Genomic DNA, 19,322 nt, shown 5'->3' with positions numbered 1-19,322 from the left:
AGAATAATCACTGTTGGTCCTACGGCGAAGCTGCGCTAGATGGGCACAAATCCTAGCCTCCATGTGTAGCTACTTTGTTTGAGCCCTAGAGTATGCATACTTTGGACTCCACCTGTCAATGTGCAGGTATCTATAGGAGAGGGAAAGTGGTACTGTCATTGAAACATGAAGAAATACAAAAAGAAGCACCTCTAGGCCGTAGGACACTATCTCCCCTTGCATGGTCCCGAAGGCTTGATCCACCCAACTCCATCTGAGCCAAAGGTGAGAGGTGGGTCAACACAATAGGGATATGCACGGCATGGAGATGATGTGAGAGCTCTATGGTGCGCCCCTAACTAGCGGCGGCCGTTGACTCTGTAACTCGCGGCGGTGCTCGGGGGACTAGGGCCTTTGACACACTTGTTGATATCATCAATGCATACTAAAACACTTGAACATGGCCACAGCCTTAACACATATCCATCATCACTTTGCATAAAACATAAAGCTGGACAAAACATCCACAAATGCTGAAAATGGAGCTTGCACGTGTGACACCGCATAGAGGCCGGAATGGGCCGACTCCCCCCTTGGAGTATTTTATTACCCAAGGAGAATAATATCATGTACAAGCTTTGAGGGCCTTACTCTCCCCACCGGGAGATGCCGGATTATCCATATACAAATGCCATAACACAGCCCAACACGAGGCAACCAAGCCGGAACATAGGCTGTAGAAATGCCGAGCCAACAATATAATCCATATACCTCCGTGTGGGTATTGATTCTTCCCCAAAAAACCACAGGTCTTCATGCAATAGAGAGGGTACAGCAAGTACAACTCTCCATTCAGCCGGTACAGCAGGTACAATGGCTGGTACAGCCGGTACAGTGGCTGGAACAGCAGGTACGATGGCTGGTACAGCAGCTACAACAAGTACAGAAGCTGGTACAGTCGGTACAATGGGTGGTACAACAGGTACACCAAGTACAAATGCTCGTACAACAAGTACAATGGCTAGAAATCATAATAAATGATTAAATACCCTTGCCTTCATGTATTTCTTCGCGATGGAAGCCTCCAAAACAGTCCCCAACAGCCGGTATTCTTCATGGGCAGCCTTCAAGTGAGAGAGAAAGAGAGTAGCCATCATTAGGGCAACCTGTAACGGTGGTAGAGGCTAGTGTGGAGCAAGAGAGCCTCTATTAATGAAGAGAGAGGACTCCAATTTATAGATTTGGGCCTCCCATGAGCTAAAATGGCAAGAGAAGGTTACGATGACAAGTGGAGAGCCACACAATAGCTGAAGTGACAAGTGTGAGGCCACTTGTCTCACTTTGATCCATTTTCTAACAAGTGTCAGGCCACTTGTCTCACTTTGGTCCACCTCGTTGCCACATGTCCCAATCTAAGAGATGGGTCCTTCCATAAACTCTCTCTCTAAAAATATCCCAACTGGTAGACATTCTGTCATAGCACTTTGCCAACTCTTGGTATCTGCTCAATTCCAGATGTAATGACGCGAACAGAATTTCCATCAGAGTCGGGCCAAAAATAGCAACTCTCCTAAATTTTAGGAGTGTGGTCCTTTGTATTCTAGGATAATCTCCCATTCCCAAAGCTTGTACTTTCCAAATATTCAAACATCCTGGAGTCCACCATACCCCTTTCAAACTGGGAAATGTCCAGGCTGGTGACAGACTCCATGCTCTAGTCCATTTCCTGAGCTGCACTTAGTGAGAAGGAGAAGATCATTGCGCCACTCTCTCGGATGGACGGTTTGGAGTGATATAGCACCACACATATGCGAATGGGAGCCACTGTCTCCTCGAACATGCCAATGCCTTCGATGGGGAGACATCAAAAGAAATTGTAATCAACTGGCTCTGGAGGCTTAGCTGGCCCCTTGAGAACCTGAAAGCCTGGTCAACAAGGTAGCGGTCTCCAGAAGGGGAGGATAGGGGCGGGGTTCCTTGACGGTACCGGGGGGGGGGGGGGGGGGGTTGCATTACTGTCAATTTGAGGTAAATGCTCAAAATGGTTCTCTAACACAACCGCATCCTCTTGGATCCTGCGAGCCTGGGGCGCTTGTTGACGCCATTGTGCTCTGGAAGTCAGCCAACGGTTTTGCCACATGTTGGCGGTCTGTTGGTCTCATGCGCCGGTCTCAACCGAGGACACGTACTAGTGCTTTAGTACCTGGGGGCCTGCGTCCCACTCTCCTTGGACAATTGGAGGTGGCCGCTTGGACTGCCGATGGTGGGGACAACCTCTAGTGAGGTGCCCCATCTGCCTGCAGATGATGTCAGATTGCACAACAGAAATGAAGACAATTGCTGTAGAGAGCAATACACAGATGAAGAGAGAGAGAGAAGCTTGTGTAACTTTGCTATATACACCAATAAATCTCGGAAATATACAATGATGGAGTGTGTGGGCAAGGGGCCATTTTATATGGCCCTTGGCTATTGGTTGGCCAGCCTAGAATCAACCGATAGCAGCCCACGACCAGGAAATATCCAGTCGACCAGAAAAGAAGCAATCGGCCAGCACTGAAAAAGGTCGAACAGCACCAGATCAATTGGGCATCATAGATACAGTCGGCTAGCCATCTGGGGGCAGCCGACAGTCCACACACAGCTCCAAATAAATGGGAAAAAATACGGAGATTGAGGAAAAATGGGAAGACACCAAATACAGGCGGGCACACCCCACAACAGAGGCCCTGACATAGTATACAGACAAGAGATGATTGCTAACACCCCCTCTCAGCTCTTGCATGTGGAACCAACCCCAGTGAGCTGGAGTGCTGCCGGAGCATGGCATGAGGTAGAGACTTAGTAAAGAGGTCCGCTGCATTGTCCTCCGTTGAACAATTAAGGAGCAAGATGTCACCAGTCAAGATCTTCTCACGAACAAAGTGATATTGTATCTCTATGTGCTTGGTCCGGGCATGGAAGACTGGGTTCCGAGCAATAGCGATAACACTGGATGACCGTGGGCTCCTTTTGGAAACCCAATCTCGCCAAGTAGCCTCCGTAGCCACACAACCTCGCAAGCAGCAGCACAAGCAGCTCGGTACTCTGTCTCTATCAATAACAAGGCAATAGTTGGCTGCCTCTTGCTGCTCCATGAAACAGCTCCTAAGCCGAGGGTAAAGTTGTAGCTTGATGTAGATCTCCTCGTGTCTGGATCTCCTCCCCAATTTGAGTCACTCCAACCTTGGAGTCGAACTTGGTCCTTCGTTTCACCTCCATTGGTGTAGAAGAGTCCAAGATCCTTCGTACCCTGCAGATACCACAAGATCTGCAATCGTGTGTCCCAATGAGACTTCAACGGCGTTTGCATAAATGAGCACAACTGGCCCACAAGAAAGCTCAAGTCCAATCTGGCGTTCAGTAACCAGATCAATGAACCAACTAGCTTCCGGTACAAAGAGGCATCAAATGGTTCACAAGGATCATTCACTGTAAGTTTTGTGTTCGGTTTCTTCTAAAATACGGGCCACGGCTGAGAAGAAGCAAGGGCAAGAATGGTCCAAATCGTGGTCATCCTTGCTGTTGGTGCAAAGGTATCCTCATAGTCGATGCCAGGCCGCTGAGCATAACCCTTAGCCACAAGTTTGGCTTTGTGTTTGTCCACCGGCCCATCTTACGTATACTTGGTCTTAAAAACCCACTTGACACCAATGACAGACCATTTCGACAGCCTTGGAACCAACTCCGAAGTGTTATTCTTCTCAATGGCATCCAGTTCCACTTGCATGGCTTTCCTCCAAGTATCCTGTGCAAGGGCTTCCTTGACGGAAGTGGGCTCTTTGTTCTGCATGATACGAGACATCAAAGCATGGTTTACTTGTAAAAGCTCCGTTGAATGACTTTTATCACGAACTCTATGTGATCTTCGAGGTCCGTCCTCTGTGGTCTATTCGGAGGGAAGCTCCGTGAAACCTGACTCCCGAAGGGTGTCTACCAACCACCTGGGTACTCGAATAGAACGCGGAGCCTCGTGCTGCTGCGGGGACTCATCTCCAGTTGTGGGCTCAACCTCCTCAACTAAGGCTGTCCAGCTAGAACAATCGACTAGGAATCACCATCAGAATCATTTGGGTCTCTAAGAGGTGGAGGCTCATCAACAGTGGAAATCGGAACATGCTCATCAAAAACCACATCCCTGTTGACGACAATCTCGTTCCTCTGTGGATCATACAACCTGTATCCCTTGGAAAGAGAGTTATATCCCACAAAGACAAGCGTTTGGGACTTTTGAGTCGAGCTTCCTCCTCTGCTTCTTTGGAATGTGAACATATGCATCACTCCCAAACACATGGAAATGGGAGACATTTGGTTTCCTGCCAAAATACGCCTCAAAGGGAGTCATGTTCGGTACTGACGTCGTCGGAGAACGATTGAGGATATGGACTGCCGTAGCTCCACAGCCTCTCCCCAAAGTGGACGAGGAAGATCACGATGCTCCAGCATTGTCCTCGCCATCTCCACCACAGTCCTGTTCTTACGCTCAACTACTCCATTCTCTGAGGGCGAACTTGTATTGGCCAGCTCTCGCTTGATGCCATGTTTTGCACAAAATCGCACCAAAGCATTGGAAGAAAATTTGCCTCCTTTGTCAGCCCTAAGAGTCTTTATCTGCAAGCCAGACTCTTTCTCCACCATCACATGCCACTCCTTGAACCGAGCAAAAGCTTGGTCCTTCTGTGAAAGAAAATAAACCCATGTGAATCTGCTACAATCATCAACAAGCAACATAAAGTATAAAGGACCTCCCAAGGATGCAGTTTGCATAGGCTCACACCAGTCAGTGTGTACCAACTCCAAAGGTTTCGAAGCCTGCCTAGAAGCTTGCTTTGGAAAAGATTCCTTGTGCTGCGTACCACAAATGCAAGAAGACTTCCCTTTGCCCTTGTTGTTGTTGTTACGGCCTTTCGACCGTTGGCCAGTCAAGGCCTTAGAACCTCCGCCCTGTGGAGGGTTCGTGAATCGCTCTTCTTGGTCCAAGACCATGGGCACAAGCTCCTCCCATGTGATGGCGCTGAGCCTGCCATTGGTGATCAAAGAGGAGTAAAAGGCTGAGTACTGAGAGGGCAAATGTGACAACAACGTTATGGCTATATCCTCTGTCGATATCTCTTTCCTTGCTTGGAGATTTTCCTGCTGAAGAGCCTGCATTTGTTGATGTGCTCCCGCATCGTCGACGACTTTGCAGGATTCATCACCCGCATTTGAACTTCCAAGGAGATTCTCTTCATGGGTGATACCCTATTGTGGAGAGAAGCCAAATGCTGCCAAATCCCTCTGGCCAGCGTCATATGCTTTATGTGATTGATCACCTGTGGTGTGCAATTGAGGAAGATGAAAGAACGGACGTGGGCATTAACACGATTCCATAACTATGCGTGTGCCTCCCGTTCCTTTCCGAATAGAGGATAACTCCCCTTCTTCCAACTCCGGCCGTGGAACCCCAACAACAATGAAATCAACCAAGTCATAGGACTTCGAAATAGATTCCATCATTACCTTCCATATGCTGTAGTTGTTTCCGTCCAGTGTCGGGATCTTCACGTGCTTCTCAGCCATCTCAAGCAAATCTGCCATCTCAAGGGTTCACAAGGTCTTGTGAAGGGAGGGAGGGTGGGTGGGAAAGGGTGGGAAAAAAAGAAGAAGAAGAGCCTGCAAATAGAATGCAAGGTGGCTGTCCAATGGTGATGGCCGCCTTCTACCGGATCTCCAAGTACCGTACAGCCCAAAACAGTCTCCAATCAGCACCTCAATCAGGAAACCGTCGACGTCCCACTGTCTCCAAGCTGCCTAGGGCTCTGATACCATCATGTCAGAATGCACAATGGAAATGAAGACAACTGCTGTAGAGAGCAATACACAGATGAAAAGAGAGAGAGAAGCTTGTGTAACTCTGCTATATACACCAATAAATCCGGGAAATATACAATGATGGAGTGTGTGGGCAAGGGGCCATTTTATATGGCCCCTGGCTGCCGGTCGGCCAGCCTAGAATCAGCCAACAGCAGCCCACGACCAGGAAATATCCAGTCGGCCAGAAAAGAAACAGTCAGCCAGCACTGAAAAAAGGTCGGGCAGCACCAGATCAGTTGGGCATCACAGATATAGTCAGCCAGCCATCTAGGGGCAGCCGACAGCCCATACACAGCTCCAAATAAATGGGAAAAAATACGGAGAGTGAGGAAAAATGGGAAGACACCAAATACGGGTGGGCACACCCACAACAAAGGCCCTGACATAGTGTACAGACAGGAGATGACTGCTAACAAATGAAACATTGGCTTGGGAGGCCAGAGTACTCCACTCTCTGTAAAATTGGATCCCCCCGTAGACTAGCGAGTAGAGTGGAGTGAGGCATTGACATGGGGGAGGCTATGCGGATATGAAGGGATGAAATGCCTACTGTCAGTGCAAGAATGAAGGCGGTGTTTTTTTGGGGGGGGGGGGGGGGGGGTTCATCACTCTTTCGATAGTGCCACCGATCACCGGGAGGAGAGGAAGGTATTCCTTCTTGAGACCTGGAAAGTAAACTGTCACAAGAAAGCTTGAGACACCAGCCAAGGGTCGAAGCCGCACTGCCATCTCGCAAAGAAGGCTTGTGCCATACACAATGTGACGGAGCTCAGCTACATGAATCTGTCCGAAGTTGTAGGCGAATCAAACTTGACCTTATAGTAGCCACGCCCCAAAGGATGAATGTCTGTGATCTTTCTAGGCGCGCCGAGAAGACTTGCCTGTAAAACAGATCCCTGAATTGTCCGCATGCTGGGTGGCTACCCACAATCTTGCATACCGGGGTGGCAGCCTCCAAGGAGGTGACTATTGTATAGCGAGGAGTTGGAGATCATCTTCAAAAAAGGATAGGCAAGGGATGGCGGTTTCGGTCATGGTGGATGACGGCGTGGCTGCCATGGAGTCCTCGTGAGGGTTCAAGACGAGAAAATGCCGAAACTTGCTTCATATAGAGAAAAAACCCCAAGGCTAGAAGCACCTGCCCGGGGAGAACGGAGAGGATAAGGAGGCTGGGGGGATGAAGCTAAATGGGAGAGGGAGGAGGGGGGGAGGAGAGGGCGGAGCCTAGACTACAATAATTTGTGCTCATTGCCAGTGCCACGGGAACCATGATACAACTCATTGTTGGCACAGTGGACTCAAGCACCACGACATATGCTTTTGGCGGAGAGAGGGGGGGGGGGGATTTGTTTGCGCGTAGCAGGAGGGAGGGAGATGTGATGCAAGGGGGGCAAAAACAGGCGGAGGGCACAAGGGGAGCCAGGGCAGGTGCGCATGGGGAAGTGGGAGCTCCAGCTCGCTATTGATCATCTAGATCTATAGGTTGGCTCAATTTCATACTTGCCGACACCCACACTTATTGCCACTAAGAGATATGGTTTGGTGTGCAATTTTCTGCCGAAACCATACAAGTGCAGAGAGTGCGTTGTTGAGGCCTAGACCGCAATAATTTTGTGCTCATTGCCAGTGCCACGAGAACCATGATACAACTCATTGTTGGCACGGTGGACTCAAGCACCAGTACAGATGCTTCTTGCATTAAAGTGACCACTAGCCCTATCAGCCATTCCAATTGCAGCTCAACCGTTTCATAATCTAGTGTCCATTGATCAAAACCTGTCACCGAGAGGTATGTATAGACCGGCACTGAAGCCGTACCCATCTCCGGTACTATCACCACAACCAGTTCCTTCTAAAATTGCACCAGTACAACAATACTTGATGATTGTGTCAGTGGACTCCGAGAGCCCGGAACAGGAGAACTGAGTCATATGAGTAATATGATTCATATGGATATCCAGAACAACCTCCAACCATTGATTATGCTTCCTTGTTCGAAGCCATGGTGCAACAAAGAGCGAGAGCCTTCAATAACATGTCACTCAAGCCACCTCTTCAATGTTCCCATTGCAAGGGCCTGCATATGCTTGTAGAAATGAAGCTTCGTAGGAAGCTCTGGTGAGGACAACCATGTTTGGCTTGTGTGGAGACAGCCAGGTCGAGGCAGCTGTGGTTGACCTCTTGCAGAGAAAGAAAGATCTATTAATGTGTACAAAAGACCCAAAGTGCCTATGAGACCATGAATACTACAATGAAACCATGGGTATACAATGCCATGGTAGATGTGTGTGTGTGTGTGTGTGTGTGAGAGAGAGAGAGAGAGAGAGAGAGGTTTTCTAAAGCAGTGTAAGAAGTTTTACTTCTTGTTGATATTTGCTATTGGATCTGCTAGTTAGTTGGACTTTGACAACAGCAGAATGAAACATTAATGTAAACTCACAAGAATGGTTCAAAATTTTTGGCTTAGATATGTCCTAGTTCTATCTTTGTGCTTATGGAGATTCTGGTTTGGGATGCAGGAAGGACCTCAGGCACAGCTTCCTTCAAAATCTGGTCCTTGGAGAAAGGTACCATTATGCAACCTGCTAGTCAAGGCTAGGAACTTGGGTTTCAGAACTGCATTGGTACTCATCTAGTATGTACAGAGGATATGCAAAATTTTGATGTAGTTACGGTCCAGTGTTAGTTAGTCTACGAACATCTACTTTGTGCAAGATTTGCATGCAAGACATTTGTCCTAAAGATGTGCAGCGGCATATGGCTCTCTCTCTTTCTTAATTTGGGCGCTCTTAACTTGGTTTTGGCTTTGGTTTCTATGTGCAGATGCTTCCATCCAAGGATGTCAACTTTGTGGGATACACCTACAAGAATTTCGAGATTGTTCAGGACACCCATGTTCCTGGTGTTGGTAAGCATTACAATGGTCTATTTTCTTTGTTTTCACACCCTACGAAGGCTGGAATGATGGTCATCTTGTGGCTTTATTTCCAATGCAGCGGAGCTACGGAAGAAAGGGAAACCGAAGCGACCTTCTATCAAGACTTTATTTGGTAAGGTTCATGTTTTTGAAGCTCATTTTCGTACCCTCCTCGTTCTAAGTGTTTAGTGAGGTCCTGGTTGAGGTTGAGCTTTCTCATGAAGCCTTGTTTCTCTGATGCATCTGGCTTCCAGAAGTGTGGAGTTTCTAGACCCTCTTACATGTATAAAGCCTTATTTTTATACTTGTAGAGGCTTAGTGGTTTATTCAAGCTCAGAAACATGCATGCACCCTAGTACCACAAAGGGGCTATCATCTCCAAATATTTGCCACAAGGGATCCCCAAGGCAGTAGCCTAGTGGAAAGAAGAGCTAAGCTCTCCCAACCTTGGAGGTCTTGAGTTTGAATCTTCTTGGGGGCCCAAACTCTAATGTGTGTCTGTGTGCAAGTGGGTCTGCTTTGTCTGGTTGCTTCCACCTCATCTCCGATGATCCTGCGGTAACAACAGTGTTCGATCCAGCTCTTCAGCTCTTCAAGCTCCATTGAATCTGGATCAGGGATGTTGGCGATGCATGGTCCCAACTACACGTCGGTGACTCGATTGCGTGCATGGTCCTAACCACACGGTACTGGGTATTCACTCCGATTGGCCGAGCGACTCACTAATGGGACTCGGCCTGTGGTTTGTCTACTGCCTCAAAAACCCATATTGTGCACCCATCTGTTACATACCTATATTGCACACCCATTACATGAGGGAACCCCCCTTGATTTGGTTCAAAATACCCATGTCTACATGAGTTTGATTTTCAGGATCCTTTGTACTACCTAGTTCTATCGGTGCTTTCATATGCTTGGTCAAGGTCTTCCATAATCACATGGTTTTTCAGGTGGATCTCTTTGGTACTTGCGCTCCTGGACTTGCACTAACATATTCTTTTTGGCTGGTGTGTAGACACAACCCCAGGTGGCAATCAGCAGGTTCAAGGAAGCTTTTTGAACTTGTTACCAACTCAATATGAGGTATCTGAGAGTCGAGAGCCATCTCCACCAAGCAGCATTTCATCACCTTCTCGTCTTTGTTTATTCCAACAGCAAACAGTTCATCCCAGGCGATAAAGAGCTCTGGGTCCCTTCTTGGGCTTGACCGATTTGCCTTCATGTCCATATTTGTATTGGAGTATAGCCTTTGGGTAATCTACCTGAAAGTTCTTTGAGCTAGCTCTGTGCCATATATTTGTTGATAATGTTGGTCTTGGTTGGAATTTCGGCCATTTCTTGAGGGAGCTTATATGCTATGTCCTCTATTTATAAAGGGAAAAGCATGCCATTTTTAAATTATATTCAATGTTTTATAGGGCGTTGGGCAGTCTCTCTCTCTCTCTATATGCACATGCACGTGCATCAAATTGTATCTTGCACACTTGATTGCATGAAGAACTCTACTGATTGTCTCCTAGCTCCAAGGCAGTGGTACTGGTGTCCTTCATCTTCCCATTCCCTATATATTTTGGAGTCTTTTTGCACTTGAAACGACTACTTACTTTCAGTTGAAAAATATGCACATTCGAACTCTACAAGAAGTCGTGCCTTATGTCCAAGCAGCTTGATTAGAGGTTTCCAATTTCAGAAGGATATGGGAAGTGGAGAATGAGTAGAAGGTTGGTGTATGCTTGTGAGATCACCTTAATGTTACCATTGCTCGTCTCACCAGTAAACAGGTTTGTGTCAAGCTTAGCTTTTATGTGTTTGTTGTCAAGCCCATCGCTACTAGTTTGTTCATATATTTCTTTGCTAATCAAGTAGGTATTTAGTAACCCTAATTCATTCGGAGTTTGAGGGATGAGCTGTTGGGTATCAGAACTCTTTAGATCCTCAGCCTTCGAAAGCTTTGAAGCTTCTAAGGAGTCCCCATGGATTTGATGCTTTCAAAGAGAGCCCTCAGTGCTTGTTCTTTTTCCTTAGAGTATTATCTTTATGAGCGACCTCGGGATGTTCCATGGTGTGCATGATAACGGGGGCTATTATTTAGATGTACTGGTTGTCCCAATCATATCCGAATCCCGTTGTTTGCCTCTGGAGCTACTTGCAGACTATCATTGCATTCATGAGTGGATGAGTTGGAACTTGCTTGTAGTTGGTGACCATTTGAATGAGTTGAACTGCTTGGAAGGCAAGACAAAATCGTGTGCAATAATGTTGCTATGTCCTTTAGAATGGGGTAGGTAATGATGTCGGCATAAGACGTCCTAGTAAGTCTTGAGGTTTCTTTAATGCAAGTTGGATTCTTTTTACATTTGGCTCGTGAAAGACCTTAAAAGTCAAGGAGCTTCAGAGCTTGATGCGGCATCCTATAGACTAAGTTTTACACTAGGTTTCATTGGTGTAGAAATTGGTTTGCAACTTTACCTTTTGAGCAGTGCTTTGATGTACTTTGATGGCTTAATGACTATACTATCATCTTGCTTTATAAACTTTCTTTAAGTAGTGCAAAAGACCAAGATCTTACATCTCAAAATTGAAGGTAAGGTTAGTCTTTAAAGTTATAATGAAATCTTCATTGGTGCATGCCACTAGCATGTTATGTACAAAGAGAATGATATCAAGCAAATCTTGCTTGTTTTTTTTCACATATAAAGTGCTTTTCATATGATTACTTTGAAATCCTTTTTTTGTCGGATGGGCATGAATCTTTTGGTACAAAGCTTGGGAGCTTGTTCAAACCATATAAAGCTTTATTAAGCTTGCATAACTTTTGTTCTTGGCTAAGTTGGGAAAATTTGGTTGGTTGACTCTCATAAACTTCTTCTTGTAAGTTACTATTCAAGAACATTTAATGTCCAATTGGTGCACTTTCTATCCATGATGGGTTGCCAAAGCAATAATAAATAAGATAGCAGGCATATAAGAAGTGGAGCAAAAGTTTCATAATAATCAATCCTTTTTTATTGGGCATAATCTTTTGTAATAAATTTGGTGTTGGATCTATGAATAGATCTATATGTCTCTCTCTTGACTATAAAAACTCACTTAGAACCAATAGTTTTTTTGCCAAGTGGTAGATCTACTAAATCCCAAGTATCATTTTTCTAAATGGAATGAATTTTATCTTACATGGCTTTCACTGAATTTGGATCTTCTTAAGCCTCTTGAAAAGACTCAAGTTCATCTACATCATATAGAGAACTAAGGAATATGAACTTCATAATATCTACCGAAGAAGTGGTTCGAGTACTGATTTGGTTTTGCTTTGTAAGGGAGGAGATAATTTGCTATGTAGTAATCCATCTAGGCATAATTCTAGATACATTGATTTTAGCATTTAGTGCATCTTTGATTTAAAGTTGTTGCATAAAATACTTGAGCATTCCTTCCTTCTAACAAACAAGAATCAGTAGACAAAATTTATTGAGAATCAACAAATATTGGCAGAGGTAACAACCCATTGAATATGTTCGGAGAATTAGCGTAAGAATGCTTATTGAATTCTTTCATTGGGTGGATAGAATTCTCCGTAAAAATAATATCCCTATTGATAATAATCTTCTTAGTGAGGATTGTAGAGACTAACCTTTGCTTTTGGCACTATAATCAATTAAAATGCTTTTCACTGTTGTCATTAAGCGTAGGTCTACTTTGTGCTGGTGCATGTGCATATGCAAAATAACCAAAAACACGTATTAAACCTTAGGTTTTCGATTGAACCGAGCTTCATAAGAAGGGATAGTCTTCAAAGTAACCAAAAAACACGTGTTAAACCTTAGGTTTTTGATTGAACCAAGCCTCGTAAGAAGTGATAGTCTTTAAAGCTTTAGTGGGGTACTTGTTTAGCATGTACGTAGCACATAGAACTTCTTTCATCCAAAATTTATGTAGAAGATGCTAACCTTTAACTATACATCCAACCATCTCCATGAGAGTCCTGTTTTGTCTCTCGATAATACCATTTTATGGTGGTGTATAAGGAGTTGTAAACTGAAGTTTAATGTCCTTGTGTGTCAAAAAATCTGACTGCATTATTGGACATATATTCTCCCTCTATTTGAACAGAGTTTAATTTTTAAGCTAGCTTCATTTTCAACCATAGCAACATCGTGTTGAAAATGAGAAAATACCTCTCATTTTTTCATCATAGGGTAAGACTAGTTGTATTTATTATTCTTAATGAATGTAACAAAGTATAAGTTTCCTCGTAAAGAAGTAGTCTGCATTGGGACCACACATTATTGTGTATGTGTTGCGATTTGTGATTAACTCTATCTATTGCATTCTTGGGGAAAGGTTTGTGAGCAAGTTTTTCAAGGCACAAACATATCTTGTCGATTGATCAAGTTGAGAAAGATCTAATGTCCCATGCTATTGCAAAAGCATCAAACCACCAATAGAAGTGTGGCCAAACTTACCATGCCACAACTGGGCATCTTTCATTGTATTAGAAGTGTTTGCCACACATGCAACATTTTAATATATGTTCAATTTGTACAAATCGCTTGTGGTTGTTAAATATCCAGTAAGTATAATATGTTTATCTTTTTCTTTGTCACAAATAATATATTTATCATCTGCAAATTCAACATTAAGAATCCCCCTTGCTAGAGTGGGCATATAAAGTAGATTCTTTTGAATATATGGAACAAAAAATATATTTTGATGATAAAGATCCTCACCACTTATAGTATGAGGACTATCTCACCAACACCTTTCATGGGATAAAAGGCATACGTAACAGTGTGACCACTGTGTAGTCTCCATATGTTTGACCAAACTTCTTTAAGAAGTTATGTGCTTAGAAGCACCATTGTCAAGAAACCAATTGTCATATATAGTTAAATTGAGTCATGCATCCTATTCAGGATTACAACTCATTAGTAAAAAGTTTCCATGGATAACAACATTAGCAGACTCTTTCTTAGAACTCTGATTGTCAGAGGAGGCAAAACTGTTGGAACCCTTGTTGGATTTCTTTTTCTTTTTTTTTTCCTTATTTTGAAGTTTGAAGTAATTTTCAATTGTATGGTCAGGCTTCTCGCAATACTGGTAAGTATTCTTCTTTGGCTTTTCGGAATCATCTTGAGCCTGAAAAGTTCTACTTGAATTGTTCTTCTGTCAAATATTCTTGCTCTTATCCTTGGTTGCTAAAGCTTGATACTGCTAGAACTCTTAGAGACATTCTTTTTGAACTGTTTCTTCTCCAACAAGCTAACAAGCTTCTCATAGGTAAGAGGGGCTACATTGCCTCTCCAAGAAAGATAGAGGAAGTATTAAAATCCAGATAAGATCCAGGCAAACAGTTAAGGGTGATGTTAGTCTATCCTTTTTAGGAATGACTTCATTAATATTGCGAGAAGTTGTTCTCTCAAGTCTTGTAGTTTTGTTTAATATTCATTCATGGACTCCTTTTTCTTGAATATTTTCATTATTAAGTTACCTTGTGAGAAAGGCAATCCTTACATCATTTTTAGCCTGATACATAATTTCTAAAGTGTTTCAAGCAAGCATGGATGTTTTACAAGCGTGAATATGCAAAAAATATATACCTTTTGACTGACAAGACAAGTCAATTCCAAAGCTTAAGCATCATGTGAATTCTTTGGTCTCAGCAATAGTTTGAAAAGCTTGTTGCTCGGTCTGTTGCCCTAACCCCTTTGAAGAGTAACAGGAGTAATTGTGCGGCTAGGGCGGAGGTCGTTACCAATGTCACTACTATCATAACCCCATAAGCCCTTTGTAACAAATATTTCTAGCCATAAAACTCCATAAGGAGTAATTTCATCCATCCAATTTATCCTCTTTGGAAAGAATTCCAAACAAATTATTTGCAAGTTATTGGTGGCTATACTTGAGTGCTTGAGAATTTGAGAAGGAAAGATGCGAAAAGAAAGCTTAAACTTATGTTAGTAGGTTGTGGTTGATGAAGTGTTTGGAACGGTGATGAAAATTATCAGCCGGTTAGTTGATTGGAGTCTCTGATTTGATGATTGGAGTCTCAGATTTGGACAATTGGTGGAGATGAAGAATCATCAATTGGACTACTGCTGGAGAGATCACTCGGATAGAACTCTTGGATCATTGATTGGAGAAGGTGAAATCATGCCATCGCAAAATGGACAATTGGAGAAGTACGATCGATTGATTGAAAATCACCGATTGGAGATGAAGAATCGCCGATTGAACTCTTGGATCACCAACGAGAGAAGGTGAAATTGGATGATTGTAGAAATGGACGATTGGAGAAGTAGATGATTGAAAGTTACTGATCTGATGATTGGAGACGATTAATCGGGCAATTGAAAGACACCGATCGGTCGATTAGAAAATAGACGATTGGAAAGTGTAATCGGATGATTGATCTTGACTATCAAAAAAGTACAATTGTCGATTAGAAAAGTTGAATCACATGATTGGAAAAGTACAATGGGGCAATTGGACTAGTCAATTGCAAAAGCCGTGATTGGAAAATGACTCGCTAAGGTCCCCCCCATCCAGAGATGTACATGAGAGGCTCTTGGAGTATGCGATTAGTACGTGAGTGATACCTACTCCTTCACTCCATCTACCTAGACTTGGACTTTGACCCTTATGCCCATCGCATCCCGCATAGGCGACTTGACTTGACCGTTATGCTTGTCTCTCTAGTACAAGCGAGTCGATAGAAAAAGACTGTGTGTCAAGTATGTGCATGTTTTGATTAGGAATTACACTAGGCACATTTTGGCCTTTAGTAACCTGACTCTTGACTTTTATGCCCTTTGTACATTTTAGCCTCCAGTAACTTGACAATTTGCGTGGCGGATAGCCCCTGGGTATTTTCTTTTTGCTTTATTTTGCTTGATGTTGCTATTGGGTAAGCAACAACTTTCTTTATCCTTTGATTTGGAATGAGAGTGACAACATCATCTTTACAAACAAGGTTTCTACCCATGTCAGGATTGAAGACTTTATGGTCCTTAGGCCTTTCCATGGCAAGGTTTGTTGATGGACTCTTCTTTTGGATTGGTGGCTTTAAGCATGATGATGATTTTGGGCATTCTTTGACTCATGTGCTCGATTGTTGGTGATGGCTCCCCCTTTTTGGACTAATCCTTTGGTAACTAGAACAAGCCTTGTCCTTGATAATAGCCTTGGGCCTCGAGGGACTGTTCTGTGGTTATCCATGGTTAGATCATTTCTTCGCCTTATGTTTCTCTCTCGCTTTGGGATCCATACCAACTTGTTGTAAGTGGTTTGTTGTATATTTGGTATATTAGCCTTTGGGACCCATACCTACCAAAGTTTATCCTTGGGTGTTGGTGGCAAAGTGGAGAAAGCAACAGGAATTGGTGATGCTTGGGCCATTTTCTCGTTCCTCTTGTGGTTCCTCCTCAATTTAGGCTCGAGATTATTTGCCTTGGGTTTAGCTTTTGGCTTGTTGGCCCTTGTTTGTGGTAGAAGTGAGGGGTTGGAATTTTCTAATGAGGCTTCTTGGAGTTTGTGGATGATCGAACTTACCAGCTCGATTGGACATGCCTCTAATAGAGTGAGCAATCTCTAGATCTTCGAGGAGATTTGTCATGGTTCTTCTTCAGATAGAAAGACATTCATGGTCCTTTGCTCAAACTTGAGAGTTGTGGTCCTTATCCTCCAGTCGATGCTACATACATAAATGCATAATGCAAGAGGTCTTTATTTTTTGAGATTCTAAACAAGAAAACAATATAGAAGGAAGTGAAAAATATACATAAATGCAAGTGGATGCATAAATGCATAATGCAAGTGGATGCATGCTTGAATGTGTTTGAGCGTATGCGTCCCTCTTCAATTAGCTTCTTCTTCCCTTGCTCTTTGTGAGAGAGAACCATCACGAAGAACCATCTCTTCTTCTTCCCCTACTTTTTGTGAGAGAGAACCATTACAAAGGACCATCTATTCTTGCCTCCATCTAGGCATTGAGAGCTCTCCCTTCACCCCTTTGGCAACAAAGAGCATTCCGATGATGCTGGCATGAGAATGCAACGAATGAGCTGGCGCATCCATATTAGAAAGTTGTGTGAGATATTTGATAGTACTACTTGTGAAGTCATGCACTTATGCCATGGGCATTGCTGTCCCACTCAGTTTTTTCCCATGGCCATCCAGGTGTGAATGGGTACCTTAGAGTTAGCTAGTATATAAGCAACCTCATCCTCAAAAGACTGTGGGTTCCAACTATTAAAGCTTTCATAGTTGTTTACTTTATTCAATAGAGTGTAGACTATAGTATATAGTCATGTAAACACATGCTTAGGTGACAAGGTTTTCAAAGACTACAGTTCAATCATGCACACATCCATGTGCAATTGGGTTACAGACCGCTCAATTTGTCAACAACACATGAGAAGATTTCTCATTTTCGATGCTGCAGCACTTTGTCATCATGACGGCTAATTTCGATCGGTGTCCGCCGCTATCATCAAATCCGTCTGTTTGCTCTGTCAAAAACCACCACTTCATGCAGTGCCGACACATGGCAGATAAGCACCACATGGCAGATAAAAAACCTTAAAGTGTCTTGGCCTAGTGTGTATGACCCATCACTTGAGGGCCCATCATAATATTCCTTCTTACATCGCATGACTTAATCTCATGAAACATTTTAGGGTGAACAATTGCATTAGGCACGCTTTTATTATTTTAACTAATGCACTTTGTATGATTGCACATCATTCATACACCGAGAACCCAAGGTAAAAATCGTGTTGCCGACAACCCATGGATCCCCACTACATTCTCTTGCATAGCATGCAAGAGAGCAATGAATGCATTGAGTATATCTACGGCAATACATTACAAGGTGCAACATTAGGCACAAGAAGTTGTTAAGGTCCAAGCACTGAAAAAGCACTTAAAAATCCATAATTTCTTGGATCGTGGCGATCCGACCCTTGAATGATCCCACTTTCCTGAAAAAGCACATAGGCACAAAAAGTTGTTGAGGTCCAAGCACTGAAAAAGCATTAAAACTACTCAATTTCTTCGATCGTGGGAATCCGACTCCTGGATGATCCCAAATCGAATCGTCCATGACAAAATCCTTCAAATACCGATCGCCATCTTTCAAATCGTCCCCATCAAGATCGCCCTATTCCGGATCGTCTGGTTTTGATCAGATCGTCAGGTTCCCAATCGATCATCACATCCAGATCGCGCACATGCCAATTACGATCGTTTAGCTTTGATCAAGCGGCCGATCGGATCGCCTGCTGGCACACACGCATTCAATGCAACTCTATGCAACCCTTCACGCCTTGAAGAGGGACCAATCTAAGACATGTAGAGGGACCCATGAAGAGGGATTGGGTCACATGGCAGGCAACCTTCAAAGCCTTTCCAAGAAACAACAGTGGAGCAAGAGAGCCAGCCTAAGCAGATAGAGTTTCCAGACCCCCTCGATCATGCTTTTGAGGGCACACCATGGCCGACAGAGGGCAGCAAGCGACATAAACAAGTAGAGGTCCTGCCCCCGATGCATAGGCACATGACCCTCTCCCTAGAGATTTCAACCCTATAGAATTATTCTTTGAAGCTAAGGAAGGAATATCCGAAGAGATATTGGGAGACTTTTCCCCACTTATCTAATCTAGAAAATGGCCAAGAAGCTTCCCTATAGAAAACCAATCCATGGTGTGCATAGATTAGAGGTCCCGCTTATGCAAATGTACCTCGAACACCCTTTCAAACAATGGATATAGAATACGCTAGTCCGAGAGAATGCAGGTTATAGAAGAACATCCTTTCAACAAACAATGGATATAGAATACACTAGTCCAAGAGAATGCAAGTTATAGAAGGCCAGTTGATGTGGAATTGTGTGGAGATGAAGAATTAGCCAAAGTGGCAATTCAAATACCTCCATAATCATGATTGCTAGGCTACATACAATGTCAAGGCAATCAACCAAAGAATCAACATGTTGCACATGCCAGTGCATATGTGCATGCATTGGAAGGAGTATGAAGCTAGAAAGAAGACCAATCATCTACTACTCAATTTCCCAAGAGTTCAAGTCGTCGTCCTTTGGAATGCTTCCCACAAAGGAATGGATGTATGGGTTGATCGTCCAATTCATTGCTTCTTGTTAGGACACCGTGGATGTAACCATCCAAGCTTCAATAAAATTCCTCGACACAATCATTATTTGCTTGCAAGACTTTAAGGATGAGAAGGGATTCATGCACTAGCATCCATATGATGAGTCTCATATGCAAGGCCTCGCCTTCAACCTTAATCTTGGGCCTACACTATGCCAAATCTATAGGCTTTTTGCTAGGATCTAGTTTTTGGCCTTCCGTATTATGCAAGCTTTTGAGGAGATGTTTTACAGTTTTTGTGTTCACCAGCACCAATGAGAAACCTCTCCAACTAAAAGCTGTGCAGCACTTCCACCAGATGCGATCGTGATGATGAAGCAAAGATCCTCACATCGACATACTTGTCTTTCTTAACTTCTGATGATGGA

The 19,322-nt window shown here is 43.7% G+C and overlaps 1 protein-coding gene across 1 annotated transcript in view; it reads left to right on the top strand.

Annotated features, from left to right (window-relative positions):
• Positions 1–10,226, top strand: part of LOC147609949 (uncharacterized) — a 65,404-nt gene extending 55,178 nt beyond the window's left edge. Inside the window, exons 10-13 of the mRNA XM_086787198.1 lie at positions 8,391–8,438; positions 8,695–8,779; positions 8,868–8,921; positions 9,804–10,226. Of these exons, the coding sequence (XP_086643324.1) occupies positions 8,391–8,438; positions 8,695–8,779; positions 8,868–8,921; positions 9,804–9,967 (351 nt within the window). The 3' untranslated portion in view covers positions 9,968–10,226. The remainder of the gene's footprint in view (positions 1–8,390; positions 8,439–8,694; positions 8,780–8,867; positions 8,922–9,803) is intronic.
• The last annotated feature ends 9,096 nt before the right edge of the window (positions 10,227–19,322 follow it).

Source organism: Cibotium barometz, chromosome 50, assembly GCF_041138505.1.
Source record: "Cibotium barometz isolate CiBa-2024 chromosome 50, ASM4113850v1, whole genome shotgun sequence".
Taxonomy (NCBI): domain Eukaryota; kingdom Viridiplantae; phylum Streptophyta; class Polypodiopsida; order Cyatheales; family Cibotiaceae; genus Cibotium; species Cibotium barometz.
The sequence above is the reverse complement of the archived record's forward strand: the minus strand, read 5'-3'. Positions and strand labels throughout refer to the sequence as shown.